Source organism: Vanellus vanellus, assembly GCF_965231255.1.
Source record: "Vanellus vanellus genome assembly, chromosome: 6".
Taxonomy (NCBI): Eukaryota; Metazoa; Chordata; class Aves; order Charadriiformes; family Charadriidae; genus Vanellus; species Vanellus vanellus.
In genome coordinates, this window is record NC_138911.1 from 31,303,747 (window position 1) to 31,325,157 (window position 21,411).

The 21,411-nt window shown below is 50.1% G+C and overlaps 3 protein-coding genes across 5 annotated transcripts in view; 1 reads left to right on the forward strand and 2 right to left on the reverse strand.

Moving 5' to 3' along the window:
• Nucleotides 1–21,411, forward strand: part of NUMB (NUMB endocytic adaptor protein) — a 232,027-nt gene that overhangs the window by 91,906 nt on the left and 118,710 nt on the right. The gene's annotated exons all lie outside the window — the stretch shown is intronic.
• LOC309673554 (acyl-coenzyme A thioesterase 5-like) lies at nt 83–13,654 on the reverse strand (the record flags this gene model as incomplete). Its single annotated transcript, XM_082485350.1, has 3 exons — nt 83–664; nt 1,271–1,473; nt 13,045–13,654. The coding sequence occupies 3 exons, from the start codon at nt 13,652–13,654 to the stop codon at nt 83–85; spliced, it is 1,395 nt and encodes a 464-aa protein (XP_082341476.1).
• On the reverse strand, nt 15,104–20,293 carry LOC309673849 (acyl-coenzyme A thioesterase 1-like; the record flags this gene model as incomplete). The annotated part of the gene is given in 7 exon segments (XM_082485730.1): nt 15,104–15,522; nt 15,988–15,995; nt 17,446–17,507; nt 17,510–17,560; nt 18,602–18,804; nt 19,958–19,968; nt 20,010–20,293. Coding segments are annotated over 7 exon segments (1,038 nt in total).

Consider the following 21,411-nt stretch of genomic DNA (forward strand, 5'->3'; position numbering starts at 1 on the left):
GGGTTGAGCCGGTAAGTGTAAAAGAATTTATCAGATCTGGTTGTTCAGAGTTGTGTGTTGCTCGCTCATTATTTTTTGCACATTAGTTGTCATTTAAATACTTGTTGAAAAAAGCCTGGATCTGTGGCCAAGCATGAACCTGAGCTTTAGAATAAGGCCCGATCTGCCCACCCAGGACTGCCCGCTTGTGCAAAACGGGATGGTTTCCTATGGGGTACAAAGGGAAATAGGGAGGGTCAATGCAGTGGCCTGTTCCCGGGTAGGAGAGCATCTGAAAATTCTCTTTCCCTTGAGCCTGCAAAAGCTTGCAGACTTCAGCAGCATAATACTCACTTTTGACAACCCGGTCATCTTGTCCTGTGATGAACAGTAACTGTGCCTCAGCTTTCTCTAGTGGGATGAGGCTTTGGTTGCCAGGGGCTTGAAAGGGGTCGATAAGGATGTCAGAACAATCAAGAATATTGGAATCAATGATCTTGACATGTTCTTCATCGAAGGGCAACAAGGGGATGATTTTATCCTTGTAACGGAGAGGAATAGAAGTAATGGCCACCGGGCCATTGAGGGAAGCAACGGCTGTGATGTTCTTCAGGAAGGCGGCCATGGCAAGAGAGAGATCAGCTCCTTTGGAGTAGCCGAGCAGTCCAACCCCTGGTCCCTTCACCTGGTAGAGAGGAGGAAATGCCCATCAGTACTGAGCTGAAAAACATAACAGCTAGTTGCTGGTGGGGAACATTGTTTAGTGTTGCGAGTTTGCAAAACACCGTGAAGGAGTGATGGCAATGAATAGCTTTCCTTCTGCACAAGTGCCAAACACGCTTTCCGCTTCAAACACTGCCTCTGATAATGATCCCTGGTGCACTGACATCAGACAAGAGACGGGGAATGTGATTTCACCAATTTGAGGGCAGGCTGTGGGACACAGCTAAGAGTTATTAGTCTCAGACACTGGCAGGTGCTCTACTTTTCACTTTTAAGACCGTAGGAGGACATTTGGTGGCAATTTGTGAAGGCTCTCTCCCGCACAACCTTCCCACCTTGCTATGCCTCGGGTGTCTCTTGTGAGATTGCTTTGTGATCTCTCTCCACCACTCTCTCAGTGCATATCTGTTTGACCCTTCCTCTTCCCTACAGCCCAGGCACCCGAACTGCTGGCAGACGGAGCTGGGTGAGTATTTCAGCAGCTTCCTCCAGAGAAAACTCAAGCAAACCAATGGGCACTTTGGAGAAGTGCTCGCTGGAGCCCAGGGGACATGGAGGGTGCTCCTACCTGTGGGTGCTGCAGCATATAGTTCACTGCCTCTTCAAAATACTCCAGGTGGAGTTCAGTTGGCTCCCGTGGCAGATCCTCATACTGATAATAAGCCAGGGCCAGTGTGGCAAAGCCGTGATTGGCCAGCAGGCTGGCTCTGTGCTCAAAAAGACCTCCCCCAAGTCCATGTATGTCGATGATGCCTGGGAAGGGGTCTTCTCCTGGAGCAGACAAGACAAAGAGGTGTATTGCCTGAAAAGACTCCTTTCAATGTTTCTCTGCTTTAGAACACATCAGATGAGGCACACATCAGAAACGTGCAGAAAAGCATCTTTTGGGGAAAGGCATAATGAGTCACTCAGCTGTGTGGTGTTATCAGCTGGAAAAACTAGAGTGTGTTGCAGAGGAAGAAAGGCTTAGGAGCAGAACCTCTTGGGAAAAAGTGCAAACCCTTTTTTGGTTTTAGGAATCTGTAGTGTTTCTGCAGTGTGCTTTGGGCAAACAGGCAAGGGCTGTTTGGTGACGTTGTCTTGTCCCAGCTTCTCTTCTCCGTCTAAGAAGCCCTGTAACAATGACCTCTTCACCTGGCACTGTAAAAATCCTGAAGGTCTCACGATTTGATGTATTTAATAGTATTAAACTAGAAAGTGTAAGCATTTGTGTTTTTATTTGGCTATTGAACGTTTGGGATCCATTCAAAAGTGGTGTGATCCACCCAGCCAGCACTTCATCTCTTTGGGGATCCTGTCTCTGACTGTGATCAGCATCAAATTCTGCATAGGACACCATGGATATCTCACTGGGTGACCAGAAGTTTGTTGTTTGGATCTTCCCATCTTGGCCCTGAATCCTCTTTTCCTCATGCTGTGAAAATCCTGCTCCTGTCCACCCAGTGCAAGGGAAAAGAGTGCTCTGCATGTTGCATTCCTGCAGCCTGCTGGGTTTGGGGACCACAGGGCCCAAGGAAGCTCCACAGGCTCCAGGTCAGAGAAGGTGTCCTTTGCCCTGTTGGGGAGCAGGTAAGACCCATCTCACCCCTACTTTTGGCTTCAGGAGAGCCACAGGCCTGAGTGTGCTCATGCGTCCCACTCTTCAGGATGCCCTCCCACCAGTCTCATGCCCTGCACCGCAGTGGCCCATTCATGCTCAAACAGTGCTACAAGTAGAAGGTGGGAACCCGCTGCTGGGGGTCAGAGAGGAGAGGGGACTGCACAGCATCTGCTCACTCTCTGCCTTGGACTGAGGAGAGCCTTACTGTGCTCTTCCTTCTGCTGCTCTTTGCATACAGGCAACAGCACATCTACTGGCTTTCCGTAGACAGTGAACATTCAAAGCAGTGGCTGTGTACCCCCAGAGGCCAGGAGTGCAGCTGTCTGTGGCCCACGGTGCAGCTGAGTGTAGCAGGGCTCTCCTGGTTTCAGCTGGGATAGAGTTAATTTTATTTCTAGTAGCTGCTGTGTTTTGGATTTAGTACTACAATAATGTTGATAACACATATTGTTTTAGTTGTTGCCAAGTAATGTTTACATTAGTCAAGGACTTTTTAAGCTTTCCGTAGAAGCTGAGAGGGAGCATAGACAGGACAAGCTGGCCAAGGGAATATTCCATACCACAGATGTCATGCTCAGTATATAAATGGAGGTTGGCTGAGGGGCAGGAATCTGCGATCACTGCTTGGGACAGGCTAGGCAAACTGATCATCAGGTGGTGAGAGCAACTTGTGTTGTATCACTTTATTTTGTATATTCTTTTACTACTACTATTTTTTTCCCTGTTCTGTTACTGTTCTTTATCTCAACCCACGATTCTCCCCCTTCCCCCCCCCCCTTTTCTCCTTCTTCTCCGTACAGTACTGGGGCGGGGGGGGAGCGGGGAATGAGCAAGTGGTTGCATGGTCCTAATTGCCAGCTGGGGTTAGATCATGACAGTCCTTTTTGGCGTCCAACGTGGGATCAACAGGTTGAGATAACAGCAAACGTGATCAGACCGTATTAGAAAAAAATTGTTATAAGCATTTATTGTATTGGGTTAATAGTCAGTGGTTACAATGTTGATCTATTAGCTCAGCTCTCAAAGTTGTTGTTCTTGTTCACAGGGTTGTGTTTTGTAATACCTTCCCTGCTGTATATTTTCCCTGTTGTGCTGTTTATCGTCCCTGGGAACTGGGTCGAGATTATCATTTTGCTGTGCTTTGTAATGCGGGTTTACAATATGATAAACTAGCAGGGCGGGACGGCAGCTGCGGTTTCATTTCCCTTCTTCGGGAGCCATCTAAGGGAAACTATTAGTAATTACACTTTTTACCTTTTCTCCTCGGAGACCCAGTCTGTGGGGGAGACACCTTCCTTCGCCTCCCCCTTCTCCTTCAGGCTAATTACAACAGCTCTTGAGAATTTTGAATATCCTTTGGGTGCTCAAACCAGCATGCTCCTATTTCTAGGTCTTCTGAATGTGTTTCAGGTCTTGCTTAGGGTTAAACAACTATTTAAAAATACCACCCCATCTGCTACTGGCACTTGGTGTGGATGCGGGTGCACTATTCCAACCCCAGCGATAGGCACTGTGGCTACTCAAACCCCGGTGGCAGGCACTGCGTCTACTGAACTGGAGAATTAACCTGCGCCAATATCAATCACCCTGATACAGAAGAAGAAATACACAAAAAAATAGATCACAGGGGTGAAGATGAACCAGGGTCATCGCGAGAACAGGATCCTTATCCCTGGGTGAGCTGTGAGATATACGAAAATATTTCAAGTCATCATCCAAGTGAGCAAAGTGCCACCTGGCTGCTCCGCTGCTGGGATAACGGGGCCAGTGGCTTGGAATTGGAGGGTAGGGAATCCCTGTCTAGGGAAGGGGGTATTGACAAGGTGATTGGAAAAAGGACATAAGCCATGTGTTAGCCATGAAGGAAAGGTATCCCTTCAAGGAAGATATATGTCGCCCAGGCAAATGGACAATCATGGAGAGAAGTATCCAATACCCGAGGGAATTAGGTTTGCAGGAGCTGATTTATTATGACCTGAACAACCCACAGACCACCACAGATCCAGATGAAGTCCAATGTACCTGACCCATATGGTGTAAATTTGTACAGAGAACACCATTATCCTATTGCTCATTGGCAACAATGGGATGCAAAGATGCAGAAGCACCAATGGTGGATGTAGTGGCTGGCCAGCTCTGGCAATATGAAGAAAATACTACTTCCCTATGGGCCTGCATCTCAGCTGTGGAAAGACTGCCTAAGAAATCAGAAAACCTGTTCAAAAAACTGTTCTGGGAGTTCCAGAAACTCAGAGAGGATAGGTCCTACTCCCCACCTGTACACACCAGTATCTCAGCTGTTGGGAGTAAGTGTACTGCTCAACAGAGAGAACATAGAGGGTACACACCACGAGGCACCCTGTGTTTTTACCTGCATGACTGTGGAAAGAACATGAGGAAGTAGGATGGAAAACCTGCCGTGAACCTAGAGGCACGGGTAAGTGAGTGGCAAGGAAAAGGAATCACAAATGGGGGCTCTTCCTGGAAAATTATTGTTCCAGTTTCTAGTGGGAAGCTCCCCAGACAAAGTAGAAGGGCTTCTGATCCTCTTGAAGGAACTTCTGATTTTTATTTACAAGAAGTGAATAACAAGGACGCGATTCGAACCCATGCGGACCACACAAACCCATTCATTGATAGCAGATACTATGATCAGAAGTAGAGGGGCCTTGCCTCCAGCCAGGTGGAGGAAAAGGACAACCAGATTTACTGGACTGTATGGATTCAATGGCCTGGCACATCAGACTCCCAGGAGTATAAGGCTCTTGTAGACACCAGTGTACAGTATACCCTAATGCCATCAAGCTGTAAAGAGGCAGAACCCATCTGTATTTCTGGAGTGACAGAGCGGTCCCAACAATTGACTGTGTTGGAAGCTGAAGTGAGCTTAACTGGGAATGAGTGGCAAATGCACCCCATTGTGACTGGCCCAGAGGCTCTGTCCATTCTTGGCATAAACTACCTCAGGAGACGGTATTTCAAGGACCCAAAAGGGCACCGGTGGACTTTTGGTATAGCCACTGTGAAGATGGGGGAAATTAAACAGCTGTCTACCTTACCTAGTCTCTCAGAGGACCCTTCTATTGTGGGGCTCCTGAAGGTTGAAGAACTGCTGATTGCTACTACAACGGGGCATCAGTGACAATATTGTACCAACTGAGACTCTCTGATTCCCATCCATAATCTGATTTGTTGACTGGAGAGCCAAGGAGTGAACAGCAGGACTTGTTCACCTTTTAACAGTCCCATATGGCCAGCGTGAAAGTCTGATGGAGAGTGGAGGCTAATGGTAGACTATTGTGGCCTGAATGAAGTCACACCACTGCTGAGTGCTGCCATGCTGGTTGTGCTAGAACTTCAAAATGAACTGAAGTCAAAGGCAGCCAAGTGGTATGCCACAGTTGACATTGCTAATGTGTTTTCTCAATCCCATTGGCAGCAGAGTGCAGGCCACAGTTTGCTTTCACTTGGAGGGGTGTCCAGCACACTTGGAATCGACTGCCCCAGGGGTGGAAACACAGCCCCACTGGTTGCCACGGTCTGATTCAGACTGCACCGGAACAGGGTGAAGCTCCGGAACACCTGCAATACGTTGATGACCTCACTGTGTGGGGCAAAAAAAGAAGTTTTTGAGAAAAGGAAGAAAATAATCCAAATCCTTCTGAAAGTCAGTTTTGTCATAAAAAAAATAAGGTCAAGGGACCTGCACAGGAGATCCAGGTTTTAGGAATAAAATGGCAAGATGGGCATCATCAAATCCCAATAGATGTGATCAACAAAATAGCAGCTATATCTCCAGCAACTAGCAAAAAAAGGAAACACATCTTTCTTAGGCATTGTGGGTTTTTGGAGAACATGTATTCCAAATTAGTCTGATTATAAGCCCCCTCTGTCAAATGACCAGGAAGAAGGACAATTTTAAATGGGGCCCTGAGCAATGACAAGCCTTTGAACAAATTAAACAGGAAATAGTTCCTGCAGTAGCCCTGGGGCCAGTCTGGGCAGGGCAAGATGTTAAAAATGTGCTCTACACTGCAGCTGGGGAGAATGGCCCTACCTCGAGCCTCTGGCAAAAAGCACCAGGGGAGACTCAAGGCTGACCCCTAGGGTTTTGGAGTAAGGGATACAGAGGATCTGAGTCCCGCTATACTCCAACTGAAAAAGAGATATTGGCAGCACCTGAAGGGGTTTGAGCTGCTTTGGAAGTGGTTGGTGCACAGCTCCTCTTAGCACCTCAACTGCTGGTGCTGGGCTGCATGTTCAAAGGGAGGGTCACCTGGCAGAAAGAGGGGACTTAAGGGATAAGGGGGAGTGGAGTCAGATCCCTCCTCGGAGAGGCAACTAAAACCCCTCACGGCCCCTCTCACCATCCCAATTGCCTTTGCATAATAGGGATGGGGCTTTGGAAATCGAGGACCAGGCAATTGAGGATGGAGAGGATGATCCATCCAGTGAGTCACCCAGGGTTAGTCACCCACCCCCATGCCTTAGGACTCAACCAGGAAAGAAAGAAAAGTAATTGTAGTAGGTGACTCCCTTCTGAGGGGAACAGAGAGCCCTATTTGTAGACCGGAACCATCCCACAGGGAAGTCAGCTGCCTCCCTGGGGCCAGAATTAAGGACATACGGAGAAAACTCCCTTCCCTCGTTCAGACATCAGATTATTACCCGCTACTGATTTTTCAGGTAGGTGGTGAAGAGGTAGGTACCAGAAGTCTAAGGGCAATGAAGAAAGACTTCAGGGCCCTGGGATGGCTGCTAAGGGGATCAGGAGCACAAGTAGTGTTTGCTTCTATCCCAACAGTTGCTAAGATTGATGAGAAGATTAACAGGAAGTGCCAGCTGATCAATGCCTGGCTTGGAGACTGGTGTCATTGGCAGGACTTGCGTTCTTTGATCACGGGCTGCTTTTCAGGACACCAGAACTGCTGGCAACAGACGGCAAAAGCCTGTCTCAGAAAGGGAAAAGGGGTTTAGGGCAGGAGTTGACAGGGCTCATTGACAGAGCTTTAAACTAGATTCGAAGGGATGGGGATAGATCTGAGCTTGCTAGCAAAAAGCCTGAAAGCGGCATGCTGGCACTAGACCTGGAAAAGACAGGGGGTGTAACCGGGCCCCTTAGGAATAAGTCTGGGGGTGGCAGAATTTCGGCTCCCTCCAGTAAAAAGGAGAAAGGACCAATAGCCCAGCTGAAGTGCTTATACACTAACGCACGTAGCATGGGCAACAAACAGGAGGAGCTGGAAGCCATTGTACAGCAGGATAATTATGATGTAGTCGCCATCACAGAAATGTGGTGGGATGACTCACATAGCTGTAGTGCTGCCATGGATGGCTATAGGCTCGTCAGGAAGGATAGGCAAGCAAGGAGAGGCGGGGGTGTGGCCCTGTATGTCAGGGAGTGTTATGAATGCTTTGAACTAAATGGTGGAAATAATGGGGTTGAGCGTTTATGGGTAAGAAACAGGGGGAGAGCTAACAAGGCAGATATCATAGCAGGAGTCTGTTATAGACCACCCAACCAGGATGAGGAGGCAGAGGGAAATATTCTATAAACGGCTGGGAGAAGTCTCAAGATCGCGAGCTCTTGTCCTCGTGGGGGACTTCAATTTGCCACACATCTGCTTGGAATACAATACCGCAGGGAGGGAACAGTCTAGAAGGTTCCTGGAATGTGCTGGGGATAACTTCCTGACACAGCTGGTGAGAGAGCCAACTAGGGAAGGTGCCCTGCTGGATCTGTTGTTTGTAAACAGGGAAGGTCTTGTGGGGGATGTGACAGTTGGAGGCTGTCTTGGGAACAGCAATCATTAAATGATAGAGTTGTTTGATTCTGGGAGAAGCAAGGAGGGTGGTCAGCAGAACTGCTACCTTGGACTTCCGGAGGGCGGACTTTGGGCTTTTCAAGAGCCTGGTTGGCAAAGTCCCCTGGGAGGCAGTCCTCCAGGGCAAAGGACCCCAGGAAGCCTGGATGTTTTTCAAGAAGGAAGTGTTAAAGGCACAGGAGCAGGCTGTCCCCATGTGCCGAAAGACAAACCATCGGGGAAAAAGACGGGCCTGGCTAAACAGGGAGCTAGTGTTGCGACTTAGGGAAAAAAAGAGAATTTATGGCCTCTGGAAAGAAGGGCAAGCCACTCAAGAGGACTACAAAGAGGTAGTAAAGCTGTGTAGGGAAAAAATCAGGAGGGTCAAAGCCCAGTTAGAACTAAACCTGGCTTCTGTTGTCAAGGACAACAAAAAAAGTTTCTATAAATATATTAGCAATAAAAAGAGGACTAAGGATAATCTCTGTCCTCTAGTAGGTGGGGCCGGTAACATAGTGACCGAGGATGAGGAAAAGGCTGAGTTACTTAATGCCACTTTTGCCTCAGTCTTCAGCAGTAGGACCAGTTGTTCCCCGAGTACCCAGACCCCTGAGCTAGAAGACAAGGATGGGGAGCAGAATGAAACCCCTGTAATCCAAAGGGAAATGGTGAGGGACCTGCTTCAGCACCTGGAGGTGCACAAATCTATGGGGCCAGATGGGATTCACCCAAGGGTACTGAAGGAGCTAGTGGAAGTGCTCACCAGGCCACTTTGCATGATTTATGAGCAGTCCTGGATAACTGGGGAGGTCCCAGCTGACTGGAGGTTGGCAAATGTGACACCCATCCATAAGACGGGCCGGAAGGAGGATCCAGGGAACTACAGGCCAGTCAGTCTGACCTCGGTACCTGGGAAGGTCATGGAACAGATCATCCTCAGTGCCATTACATGGCACGTGCAGGAGAACAGGGTGATCAGGCCCAGTCAGCATGGGTTTGTGAAAGGCAGGTCACGCCTGGCAAACCTGATCTCCTTCTTTGACAAGGTGACCTGCTTAGTGGATGAGGGAAAAGCTGTGGATGTTATCTACCTGGATTTTTGTAAACCTTTTGACACTGTTTCCCACAATGTTGTCCTGGAGAAACTGGCTGCTCATGGCCTGGACAGATGTACTCTTCACTGGGTAAAAAACTGGCTGGATGGCCATGCCCAGAGAGTGGTGGTGAATGGAGTTAAATCCAGTTGGTGTCCAGTCACAAGTGGTGTCCCCCAGGGCTCAGTGCTGGGGCCGTTTCTCTTTAATATCTTTATCAATGACCTGGATGAGGGGATCAAATGCACCCTCAGTAAGTTCACAGATGACACTAAACTAGGCAGGTGTGTTGATCTGCTTGAGGGTAGGTTGGCTCTGCAGAGGGATCTGGACAGACTGGACCAATGGGACGAGACCAATGGTATGAGGTTCAACAAGGCCAAGTGCCGGGTCCTGCAGTTGGGTCAAAACAACCCCATGCAGCACTACAGGATTGGGGCGGAGTGGCTTGAAAGCTGCCTGGCAGAAAAGGACCTGGGGGTGTTGGTGGACAGCTGGCTGAAGATGAGCCGGCAGTGTGCCCAGGTAGCTGAGAAGGCCAACAGCATCCTGGGCTGCATCAGGAATAGTGTGGCCAGCAGGACTAGGGAAGTGATCATTCCCTTGTACTTGGCATTGGTGAGGCCCCACCTCGAGTACTGTGTTCAGTTTTGGGCCCCTCACTACAAGAAGGACATTGAGGTGTTGGAGCATGTCCAGAGAAGGGCTACAAAGCTGGTGAGGGGTCTGGAGGACAAACCTTATGAGGAACGACTGAGGGAACTGGGGTTGTTTAGCCTGGAGAAGAGGAGGCTGCGGGGAGACCTTATCACCCTCTACAGCTACCTGAAAGGAGTTTGTAGAGAGGTGGGGGCTGACCTCTTCTCCCTGGTGACAAGTGATAGGACAAGAGGAAATGGGTTTATGTTATGTCAGGGGAGGTTTAGACTGAATAGTAGGAAACACTTTTTCACTGAAAGGGTTATTAAACATTGGAATAGGCTGCCCAGGGAGGTGGTGGATTCACCATCCCTGGAGGTGTTTAAAAAAAGGGTAGATGTGGTACTTAGGGACATGGTTTAGAAGTGTTTTTTTGTCAGGGTAGGTTAATGGTTGGACTTGATGATCTTATAGGTCCCTTCCAACCTCAGCAATTCTATGATTCTATGATTCTAATTTATCTCTATACTGACTGGTGGGAAACGCTCTGTAGTGGTGGTTACAGCAATGGAAGCAGAGCAACAGGCAGCGCAGCAGCAAACCCATCTGGGCTGCCCCATTGTGGCAAGATATTGCTGCCTGGCTAGTGAATCTGTTTGTAAAAGTACATCACGTAGATGCCCATGTACCCAAGAGCTGAGCCACTGAAGAACACCAAAACAACCAGCAGGTGGATTGGGCTGCTAAGATTGAAGTGGCGCAGGTGGATCTGGACTGGCAATAGAAGGGTGAATTATTTATAGCTCGGTGGGCTCATGACACCTCAGGCCATCAAGGAAGATGCCCATATAGGTGGGCTCATGATCGAGGGGTGGACTTGACCATGGACACTATCTGTAACTTTGATAAAACTGAGCAAAATGCAGTGGTGATGGAGCCAGAACTGGCTTCTGCAACTGTCGCCTGGCAACTTTCTCAGGACCAAAACCTTCAGCCCACAGATCGTGGACATGCGCCATGCGAGATATACCAGCTGTGAGCTCCCGATGCAGCATGCAACAATCCGACACCACACACCATCTCTCCTGCCCTGAAAAACTGGTATGACAGATGGACCCCAAAGTCATGGACTAAATTAATTCAACAGACATTTTAGAGGGATGGCCCATAGACTAAGGGAATGATACCTGTGTGTACCTGTATCTCTGCCTCTGCCCCTGCCCCTGCCTCTGCCTATCTCTATCTCTATCTCTATCTCTATCTCTATCTCTATCTCTATCTCTATCTCTATCTCTATCTCTATCTCTGTCTCTGTCTCTGTCTCTGTCTCTGTCTCTATCTCTATATCTATATCTATATCTATCTCTATCTATCTCAAAAACAGAAAAAGTGGTGGTGATTCACTGAAAAGTGTAAAATACAGATGGTACAGAATAAGGGGTGGATACCATCCTGGTTTCAGCTGGGATAGAGTTAAATTTCTTTCTAGTAGCTGCTGTGTTTTGGATTTAGTACTACAATAATGTTGATAACAAATGTTGTTTTAGTTGTTGCCAAGTAATGTTTACATTAGTCAAGGACTTTTTCAGCTTCCCATAGAAGTTGAGAGGGAGTATACACAGGACAAGCTTGCTAAAGGAATATTCCATACCATAGATGTCATGCTCAGTATATAAATGGGTGTTGGCCAGGGGGCAGGAATCTGCGATCACTGCTTGGGACAGGCTAGGCAAACTGATCATCGGGTGGTGAGAGCAACTTGTGTTGTATCACTTTATTTTGTATATTCTTTTATCATTATTATTATTACTATTATTATTGTTTTCACCTTCTGTTACTGTTCTTCTAAACTGTCTTTATCTCAACCCCAAAATTTTTTTCCTCCTCTCCTTTTCTCCCTCTTCTCCCTACACTACTGGGGGGGGGGGGAGGGGGACGGGACACGGACATGGGAAGAGGCAGCATTGTCCTAGTTGCCAGCTGCAATTAAACCATGACAAAGACTCTGTGGGTTTGCACTGAACATGCACAGAAAAGGTGGTAATGCTGAATAAGGCTGTGGGGGTGCTCAAGGGAGGTAGGACGTTATTATAGCAAAAGCCCTTTGAGCTCCCCATCTTGACCGTGGCCTTAGGTGGTTTGCTGAAGAGTATCCAGCTCCTGAATCGGAATGTGGAGATGTAAGGTGTAGAAAGCACTCCCAGGAAAGGAAAATCACGATGGGGGTATGTCAGCGCAGGACAATTTGAGTGTGGTGAAATCATGGTGGAAAAACATGTTTCCAAATGGAACCGCGTAACAGAAATACTGGCTACAGACCAAGCTTGTGGCCTTGCTAAGGCAAAGATTTGCTGTGGTGGCAGCAGGATGAGGATAAACTCCTTCTATCCTGTGCCTGGGAAACAACTCACAGTGCCGGGGAGTACAGCAAGGGCCTGTCATTTTAAAACACGCACAAAAGGAGCGGGTCAGGGGACACTGAGGAAATGCAGCAGCATTTGGCTACTGTGAGCACCTCAGCGCTGGGGAGGCAGGAGAATTTGGGTACAAAATGTATACAGGTGGCTTCTTCCATCTCCTGGTCAGCAGGCGGGGGTAGAGATGAGGCAGGGGAGGGAGCCCTGTCCTGGGTGTGGATGGGATGTTGAGCCTGTGAAATCAGCCCTCCTGCACCCTGGGCTCTGGCAGGGAAGTCTCGGTGTAGCTGCCCAGAAGATACTGCATCCTGGTGGTGCCTTGGGCAACTCTTACACCTCAGAGAGATGCTCTGCCCCTTTTCCAGAGCAATTAACTGATTGCCTTTTCCCGCTGTGAAGCTTTTATGCCTGTAAATGTTCTTGAGCCCCCCGTCTTTCCCCTTTCACAAACTGATTAAGTCTACAGGAAGCCCAACATGGTGGACCGCATTCACCATATAGTTAGTTGCTACAGTTCTGGGGGGGGTAGAAGGGCGTTCCCCCAAACCCACGTTTATAACCTCAAGCTGTGGGCAAAAAAGGTTATCCTTCTGCCAGATTCTGTAACCACGTCCTGGCAACCGCACGGCCAGGTGAATTGGGAACAATGGTCAGGCTGGTCGTGGTGCAGGAGGGAGGGAGGGGAGGAGGGGTCCTTTCATGGACCCCTCTTTGCAGAGGTCATGGAACAGCTTACACTGACAAAGCATTGGTTTAGGGAAAACAGGATGGCCGTAGCTGGTACTCACCGGGGGGCAGGAAAAGCGTCGCTCGGATCCTTCCCTCTCGCACCGGCACTCTCCGCACCCCGTCCCGCAGGAACGCCCGCTCGTGCTGCGCCTGGGCCAGGAGCCGCCCGGGGGGCTCCCCGTGGCCATCAAACACCTCCAGCTGCAGGAGGAAGGGGCTCTGTACATCCTTCTTCACCATATACCAGAAGGGCTTCTGGGGCTGCAAAGCCCAGAGCAGCCCCATGGGCTCCAGGCCAGAGAAGCTGCCTCCCGGCAGTGCGGGGCAGCGGGCGAGGTCCAGCTCCCCGTCGTCCTCCGCCTGGTAGCGGGCGCAGGCCTGGAAGAGCTCACCCGTCTCGTCCCGCAAGGACGTCCGCAGCGTGACCTGCTGCCGCGGGCCGAGGCCCTGCACGGCGATGGCCAGCGGCTCGTCGAAGATGCTGCGGGCAGCGGGCGAGAGGCGGATGGAGGGGGCTATGGAGGAGAGGCCACGGGCAGGGCCTGTCCCGGGGGTCCGTGCAGGGCTGCGGGGCTGTGGGGCTGCAGGCACGGAGCTGGGCCAGTGCAAGTGCTTCTGCCAGCTGCGGGAGCTCGCCCGGCACAGGGAGCGGGCTGTGACCTGCCACATGTCTCCTGGGGTGCTGCCCTCACTGTGTCTGCATTCAGGCTGAGGCTTCTTCTACAAATACAGCTTCCCACACACCGGCAAGGGGAGGGGAATCGGGGCAGGCGCTGCGTGGGCACACACCGTGCTGTGAGATGTCCTTGGATGCCTGGAGTCACCACTGCAGCCCTGTCAGCACACAAGGAAGGGCGGAATCAGCCCAGCCATTTCACTGGCATTGCGGGAGCATCTCCAAAGGGCGGCAGCTCTTCCCAGACACTCCTTGACAAGCAGTGTGCTTATCTGCTATGGTGGCAGTTCTCTCAACCAGGGCTGCTGGTTACCATCCTTGCAGGACAGGATCCAGGTGAAGGTGCAGCTGCAGCCCTCTTCCCTGGGCTTCTCTCACAGGCTCTGTCTTTTTTCTGCCGAACTCGGACAAGCCACAGGCTCCCTTTGGAAAAGGATACCACTTTGCTGCATTCAGACCTGCAGGCAATTGGCACCACAGCCTGTGAGCATTTTGGCAGCTTGCTCCTGCCAACCCCGTGCACTACTGCCACCGGAAAGCCCACCCCTGCGACATGATTCTGAAGCCAACAGGGCGTTGTCATGTGTGACCAGCTGCAGGCATGGGGACAGTGTTGGGGCAGCATGGCAGGGTCTGGCACAGAGAACCTCTCCACTCCCCTCTACTCCAGCTCCTGACCCTTGCCAAGGTATATGGAGCGAGGTGTCTTGTAGCAGCAGGAACTGCCAAAAGGAGTCCTAGGCAGACTCTGTGCTCAGCCCCTGGTGTGGGGCTCCAGCCAGAGCAATGGGGCACGTTCAGGGCTCAGGTTCCACCTAACCCCTGGGGGAAGATGATCTGCAGGTGCTTATATGGGACGGGAGCCCACCTTGCTCAGCAGGGGCATCCCAAGAGGGGCTGGTGTGGCCCTGTGGTAGTGAGCGTGCATGGGGCTGTGGCCTGGGAACACCTCAGGGATGAGACAGCCCCACAAGCCCGGCACTGCTCTCCTGGCACCTCCTGGGACGTGCAGTCTTGCACATCTTGCCAGAGGATGGCAGCTGGTGTGGTGTGGCCACAGGCTGCCCCAAGGCTCCTGTCCCTCCCTCTGGCTCTGCCACGTGCTCTTCTTGCCCACACCCAGAGTGCTGTACCTGTGCCAGGGCAGGCCCACAGGCATCATCCAGCACTGCTGATAACATCCATTATGAAACCTGCCAGGCAGGGAAAGGCTGCAGTGCCCTGAATGAGGACACCCAGGAGTAGAAAACAGGACAGGGTGAGAGGCAGCTGCCATCTCTGAGGTCTGCCCCGGTGTGCCAGGCTGGCCAGGAAGACACCCACAGCCTGGAGACACCCTGGATGGCTGGTTGAGCAGGGCAGTGGGAGACGGCATCCACGAGGTAGGTGGCAGCCCTTCAGGATGCACAGGGATGATGGCCGCTGGCATGCAGGAGGAGGACCTACCCACCCAGGACTGCCATTTTGTGAAAAATAGGATGGTTTCCTATGGGGCACAAATGGAAATAGGGAGGGTCAATGCAGTGGCCTGTTCCCGGGTAGGAGAGCATCTGAAAATTCTCTTTCCCTTGAGCCTGCAAAAGCTTGCAGACTTCAGCAGCATAATACTCACTTTTGACAACCCGGTCATCTTGTCCTGTGATGAACAGTAACTGTGCCTCAGCTTTCTCTAGTGGGATGAGGCTTTGGTTGCCAGGGGCTTGAAAGGGGTCGATAAGGATGTCAGAACAATCAAGAATATTGGAATCAATGATCTTGACATGTTCTTCATCGAAGGGCAACGAGGGGATGATTTTATCCTTGTAACGGAGAGGAATAGAAGTAATGGCCACCAGGCCATTGAGGGAAGCAATGGCTGTTGCTTTGCCAATGAGGAAAAAAAAATGAAAGCTTATATTCTCTGGAAAAGGGGGTTGGCAACTTATGAGGACTATCAAGATATAACAAAGCTATGTAGGGGGAAAATTAGAAGGGCCAAAGCTCAATCAGAACTCAGCTTGGCCACTGCAGTTAAAGACAATAAGAAGAGATTCTTTCAGTATATCAATAGAAAAAGGAAGACTAGGGAAAATGTAGGCCCACTGGTGAATGAGATGGGTGCCCTAGTGGTAGAAGACACAGAGAAGGCAGAGTTATTGAATGCCACCTTCTCTTCGGTCTTCACTGCTAAAGCTGTCCCTCAGGAATCCCATACCCTGGAGGCAAGGGGGAAGGGGTTGGAGAGAGGAAGATTTTCCCTTAGTTGAGGAGGACCGGGTCAGAGACCACTTGGCCAAGCTGGACATTCATAAGTCCATGGGCCCTGACGGGATGCACCTGCAAGTACTGAGAGAACTGGCGGATGTTATTGCTAGACCACTCTCATCATCTTTGAAAGGTCATGGAGACCAGGAGAGGTGCCCGAGGACTGGAGGAAGGCTGACATCACTCCGATCTGCATAAAAGGCAAGAAGGAGGACCCAGGGAACTACAGACCGGTTAGTCTCATGAGCAACTCATTCTGGATGTCATCTCCAAACATGTTGAGGAACAGGAAGTTATTGGAAGTGGTCAACATGGATTTACCAAGGGTAAACCATGCTTGACCAATCTGATAGCTTTCTATGATGTTAGAACTGGTTGGCTGGATGAGGGGAGAGTCGTGGATGTCATCTACCTTGAATTTAGCAAGGCTTTTGACACCGTCTCCCATAACATCCTCATTAGGAAGCTGAGGAAGTATGGGCTAGATGAGGTGACAGCGAGGTGGATTGAGAGCTGGCTGTGTGACAGAACTCAGAGGGTTGTGATCAGCGGCAGAGTCTAGTTGGAGGCCTGTAACCAGTGGTGTCCCCCAGGGGTCAATACTCGGTCCAATTTTGTTCAATATATTCATTAATGACCTGGATGAGGGGACAGAGTGTATCCTCAGCAAGTTTGCTGATGATACCAAACTGGGTGGGGTGGCTGACACCCCAGAGGGCTGTGCTGCCATCCAGCGTGACCTGGACAGGCTGGAGAGCTGGGCAGAGAAGAACCTAATGAGGTTCAACAAAAGCAAGTGCAAGGTCCTGCACCTGGGGAGGAAGAATGCAAAGCACCAGTATAGGTTAGGGGCAGACCTGCTGGGAAGTAGCTCGGAGGAGAAGGATCTGGGGGTCCTAGTAGAGAGTAAATTATCCATGACCCAGCAATGTGCCCTTGTTGCCAAAAAGGCCAATGGAATCCTGGGCTGCATAGGGAAGAGTGTGGCCAGGAGGTCGAGGGAGGTCATTCTCCCCCTCTACTCTGCACTGGTGAGGCCACAACTGGAATACTGTGTCCAGTTTTGGGCTCTCCAGTTCAAGAGGGACAGGGAACTGCTGGAGCGAGTCCAGCGAAGGGCAACTAAGATGATTAAGGGCTTGGAGCATCTCTCTTATGAGGAAAGGCTGAGAGAGCTGGGACTCTTTAGCCTGGAGAAGAGAAGGCTGAGGGGAGACCTTATTAATGCTTACAAGGATCTAAAGGGTGGGTTGAAGGAGGATGGAGCCAGGCTCTTTTCAATGGTTCCCAGTGACAGGACGAGGGGCAATGGGCACAAGTTAGAACACAGGAAGTTCCATTCAAATACACGGAAAAACTTCTTTACGGTGAGGGTGACAGAGCACTGGCACAGGCTGCCCAGGGAGGTTGTGGAGTCCCCTTCTCTGGAGATTTTCAAGACCCACCTGGATGCAGTCCTGAGTAATGTGCTCTAGGCAATCCTGCTTTAGCAGGGGAGTTGGACTAGATGATCTCTAGAGGTCCCTTCCAACTCTGAAACTCCGTGATTCCGTGATTCCGTGGTTCCGTGATGTTCTTCAGGAAGGTGGCCATGGCAAGAGAGAAAGTTCAGCTCCTTTGGAGTAACCGAGCGGTCCAACCCCTGGTCCCTTCACCTGGTAGAGAGGAGGAAATGTCCATCAGTACTGAGCTGAAAAACACAACAGCTAGTTGCTGGTGGGGAACATTGTTTAACGCTGTGAGTTTGCAAAACACTGTGAAGGAGGTGATGGCAATGATTAGCTTTTCTTCTGCACAAGTGCCAAGCACCTCCCACACACAAATTTCTTCCACTCCCACGAAAAATGTTAACTGATGATATGATGACAGCCAAGAGATAGCAAGCACGATGACACTGTTTGAGCACACATTGCATGAGAAAAGTAAGACTATTCAGAGCTATTGTGGAAAGGTTTTGGCAGTGAGGAGATATAGGGATGGGCTCTGTAAGAAAAGACCAGGGGATGCCCCCATGTCAGACAGAGACAGTTTCGGCCAGCTCCAAAACAGACCTGCTGCTGCCTAAAGATGTGTGTGTGGGGTGGTGGTTTTAGTTTTGTCCTTATTTCTCACTATGCTACTCTGTTATTAACAGGCAATAAATGAAATTAATCATCCCTAAGTCAAGTCTGTTTTGCCTGTGACAATCATTGGTGAGTTGTCTCCCTGTCTATCTTGACCCATGAGATTTTTCATCTTATTTTCTCTACCTGTCCTGTTGAAGAATGGGAGTGAGAGAGCAGCTTGATGGGTATCTGACAGCCAGCCAAGGTCAACTCACCACAGCTAGGTACCAGCAAATGCTTTTTTCTTTGTATTGTTTAGACTAAGGGTTCATATGGGGGCATGTGGTGACAATTCATGAAGGCTGCTTTGAAAAATGCATGTCTCTCTCCTCCACAGCCTCCTCGCTTATTATTTCTCAGACACCGTCTCTGTCACTCCAGATGATGGTACCTGAATGGTACCCATCCTCTGCCCTTCTAGTGCATATCTGCTTGACCCTTCCTCTTCCCTACAGCCCAGGCACCCGAACTCCTGGCAGATGGAGCCGGGTGAGTATTTCAGCAGCTTCCTCCAGAGAAAACTCAAGCAAACCAATGGGCACTTTGGAGAAGTGCTCGCTGGAGCCCAGGGGACATGGAGGGTGCTCCTACCTGTGGGTGCTGCAGCATATAGTTCACTGCCTCTTCAAAATACTCCAGGTGGAGTTCAGTTGGCTCCCGTGGCAGATCCTCATACTGATAATAAGCCAGGGCCAGTGTGGCAAAGCCGTGATTGGCCAGCAGGCTGGCTCTGTGCTCAAAAAGACCTCCCCCAAGTCCATGTATGTCGATGATGCCTGGGAAGGGGTCTTCTCCTGGAGCAGACAAGACAAAGAGGTGTATTGCCTGAAAAGACTCCTTTCAATGTTTCTCTGCTTTAGAACGCATCAAATGAGGCACACATCAGGAACCTCCAGAAAAGCATCTTTTGAGGGAAGGACGTGACCAGTCATTTAGCTGCAAGCCGCTAAATGACTGCAAATTAACTGGCAAGATACTGAGCGGCAGAAAGACAGATACCACCTACGTAAGATGCAAATATAGCTTAGTGCTACTAATAGGGAATTATTTTAGCGTCTTGCATAAGGTCCACTGGCAGAGATGATCTGTGCGGTGACTTTCCTCAGTTTCCTCTTCCCACTCCCACACCAGCCCTTGACCACCACTTGACTCATTTTAGTTCCTAGCAGAACTGAAGTCTGAAAGAGCCCTTGTAATGTGCCTTGGAAGGGAGAAGAGGAGCCACAGGGAAAGGTAAGCTGACACCTCTAAAAAGTTCATGTCATAGAATCACAGAATCATAGAATGGTTTAGGTTGGAAGCGACCTTGAAGATCATAGAGTTCCAATCCCTCTTCCATGGGCAGGGACACCTCCCACTAGACCAGGCCCAAGGCCCCATCCAGCCTGGCCTTGAACACCTCCAGGGATGGGGCCTCAACATCTTCTCTGGGCAACCTGTTCCAGTGCCTTACCACCCTCAGAGTAAAAAACTTCTTCCTTATGTTTAATCTAATCCTGCCCTCTTCCAGTTTAAAGCCATTCCTCCTCATCCTATCACTACACACCCTTGTAAAAAGTCCTTCCCCAGCTCTCCTGTAGGCTCCCTTTAGGTACTGGAAGGCCGCAATAAGATCTCCCAGGAGCCTTCTCTTCTCCAGGCTGAACAGCCCCAACTCTTTCAGCCTCTCCTCATAGGAGAGGTGCTCCAGCCCTCGGATCATCCTCGTGGCCCTCCTCTGGACACGCTCCAGCAGGTTCATGTCCTTCTTATGCTGGGGACTCCAGAACTGGATGCAGTACTCCAGGTGGGGTCTCACGAGAATGGAGTAGAGGGGTGGAATCACCTCCTTTGACCTGCTGGCCACACTTCTTATGCTTGGGATTTGCTTTAAGTTTCACTCTACTCTTAGGCAACTTAATGGAGCCTTGAAACAGTTTATGGATAGACTATGCATGCCCAGATCACCATTTCTACTGCTAAAATGAGAGAAAGGATGAACATCCATCAGTCAGCAGACATAACAGCCAGAACATGAGGGTGAGGCTGCAAAGCCCAGAGCAGCCTCACGGACTCCAAGCCGGAGAAGCTGCCTCCTGGCAGTGCGGGGCAGCAGGTGAGATCCAGCTCCCCGTTGTCCCCTGCCTGGTAGTGGGTGCAGGCCTGGAAGAGCTCGCCCATCTTGTCCCGCAAGGACATCTGCAGCATGACTTGCTGCCATGGGCCAAGGTCCTGCACAGTGATGGCCAGCAGCTCGTCAAAGAGGCTGCGGGCAGTGGGTGAGAGGCAGATGGTGGTGGCCATAGGGGATGAGTGATGTGGAAATGCTGGACAAGAGAAACTTCACATGCCGCGACCACAACCATGCTCGGCAAACAAAGCTGGGAGCAATCTTCAGCTGCTCCTCTGATCCACTCAGCTGCATCATGGCAGTATTTAGGCTGGACGTCCTGGCTCCTGTGCCTGGACAGCCAGTCATGGAGAGCTGCCTCCTCCTCCTATCCCAGGATGGGTGGCACTGCCAGCTCCCCTCCCCTCTCTCCCCGTCCTACGTGGCTGTTGTGAAGACAAGGGTCCTTGTATACTTCAAAAAGATGCTGAACCAGTGCCCCAAGGGGCTGATTATGACACAAATAAAGCCCTGTTTTCTCACAGCTCTCCTGTTCTGCACAGCTCCTCTTGGAAAAAATAGTGGGTGTGCTCCCTGTAGCTCCATTTCTGTTTCTGCAGTGCTTGGAAGTATGTGAAGGAACTCTCAGCATGGTCCTGTTTTGTAGTATCAGGTAGTCAGAGGCAGCAGGCAGACTCTCAGCAGATTTTCCTTGCCCATGAAGATTGCTTTTTCTTTCCTTCTGAAAATGTCATCTGCTTTATCTGGGATTTGTACGTGGAGTCCAGCATCCATTCTCCCTCATATAGCAATTTCACCTCATGTTGTCCAAAGAAAAATACCCTGCTCCCAATGAAAACTCAGCTAATTACTTCAAGGAATTCTGACCCCATTTTCTCCCCATAATTCCAAAGCAAAAAGGATACTGCATTCTTCTGAAAGAAGATTGTACTGACTATAAATCAAGCAGAAGAGCTTGTAGGGTGACTGAGGCATCTTGGTTAAAAAGAAGCAGCCCCCAGTCAGAGCACATACTTCTGAAGGGGAGATGAACCAAACGCACAGAAGACAAATACCTCATCCAGCAAGAAAAGCTGGTTCCCAGCAGCCTGCGAGCTCTCAGCCAGAGACCCTGGCATTACAGTTATAATATCCCATATCATATCCTTCCTGCAGCTCTGTGAGCTTTGAGAATTTTCCATTTCCGTTGAGGCATTCAGGGTAAACCTGGTGAAATACCTACACTGAAATATGCATTTCTGAGGGGGTGTTTTAAAATATGAGCTGAAGATACTAAGCATGCAGAGAAGAA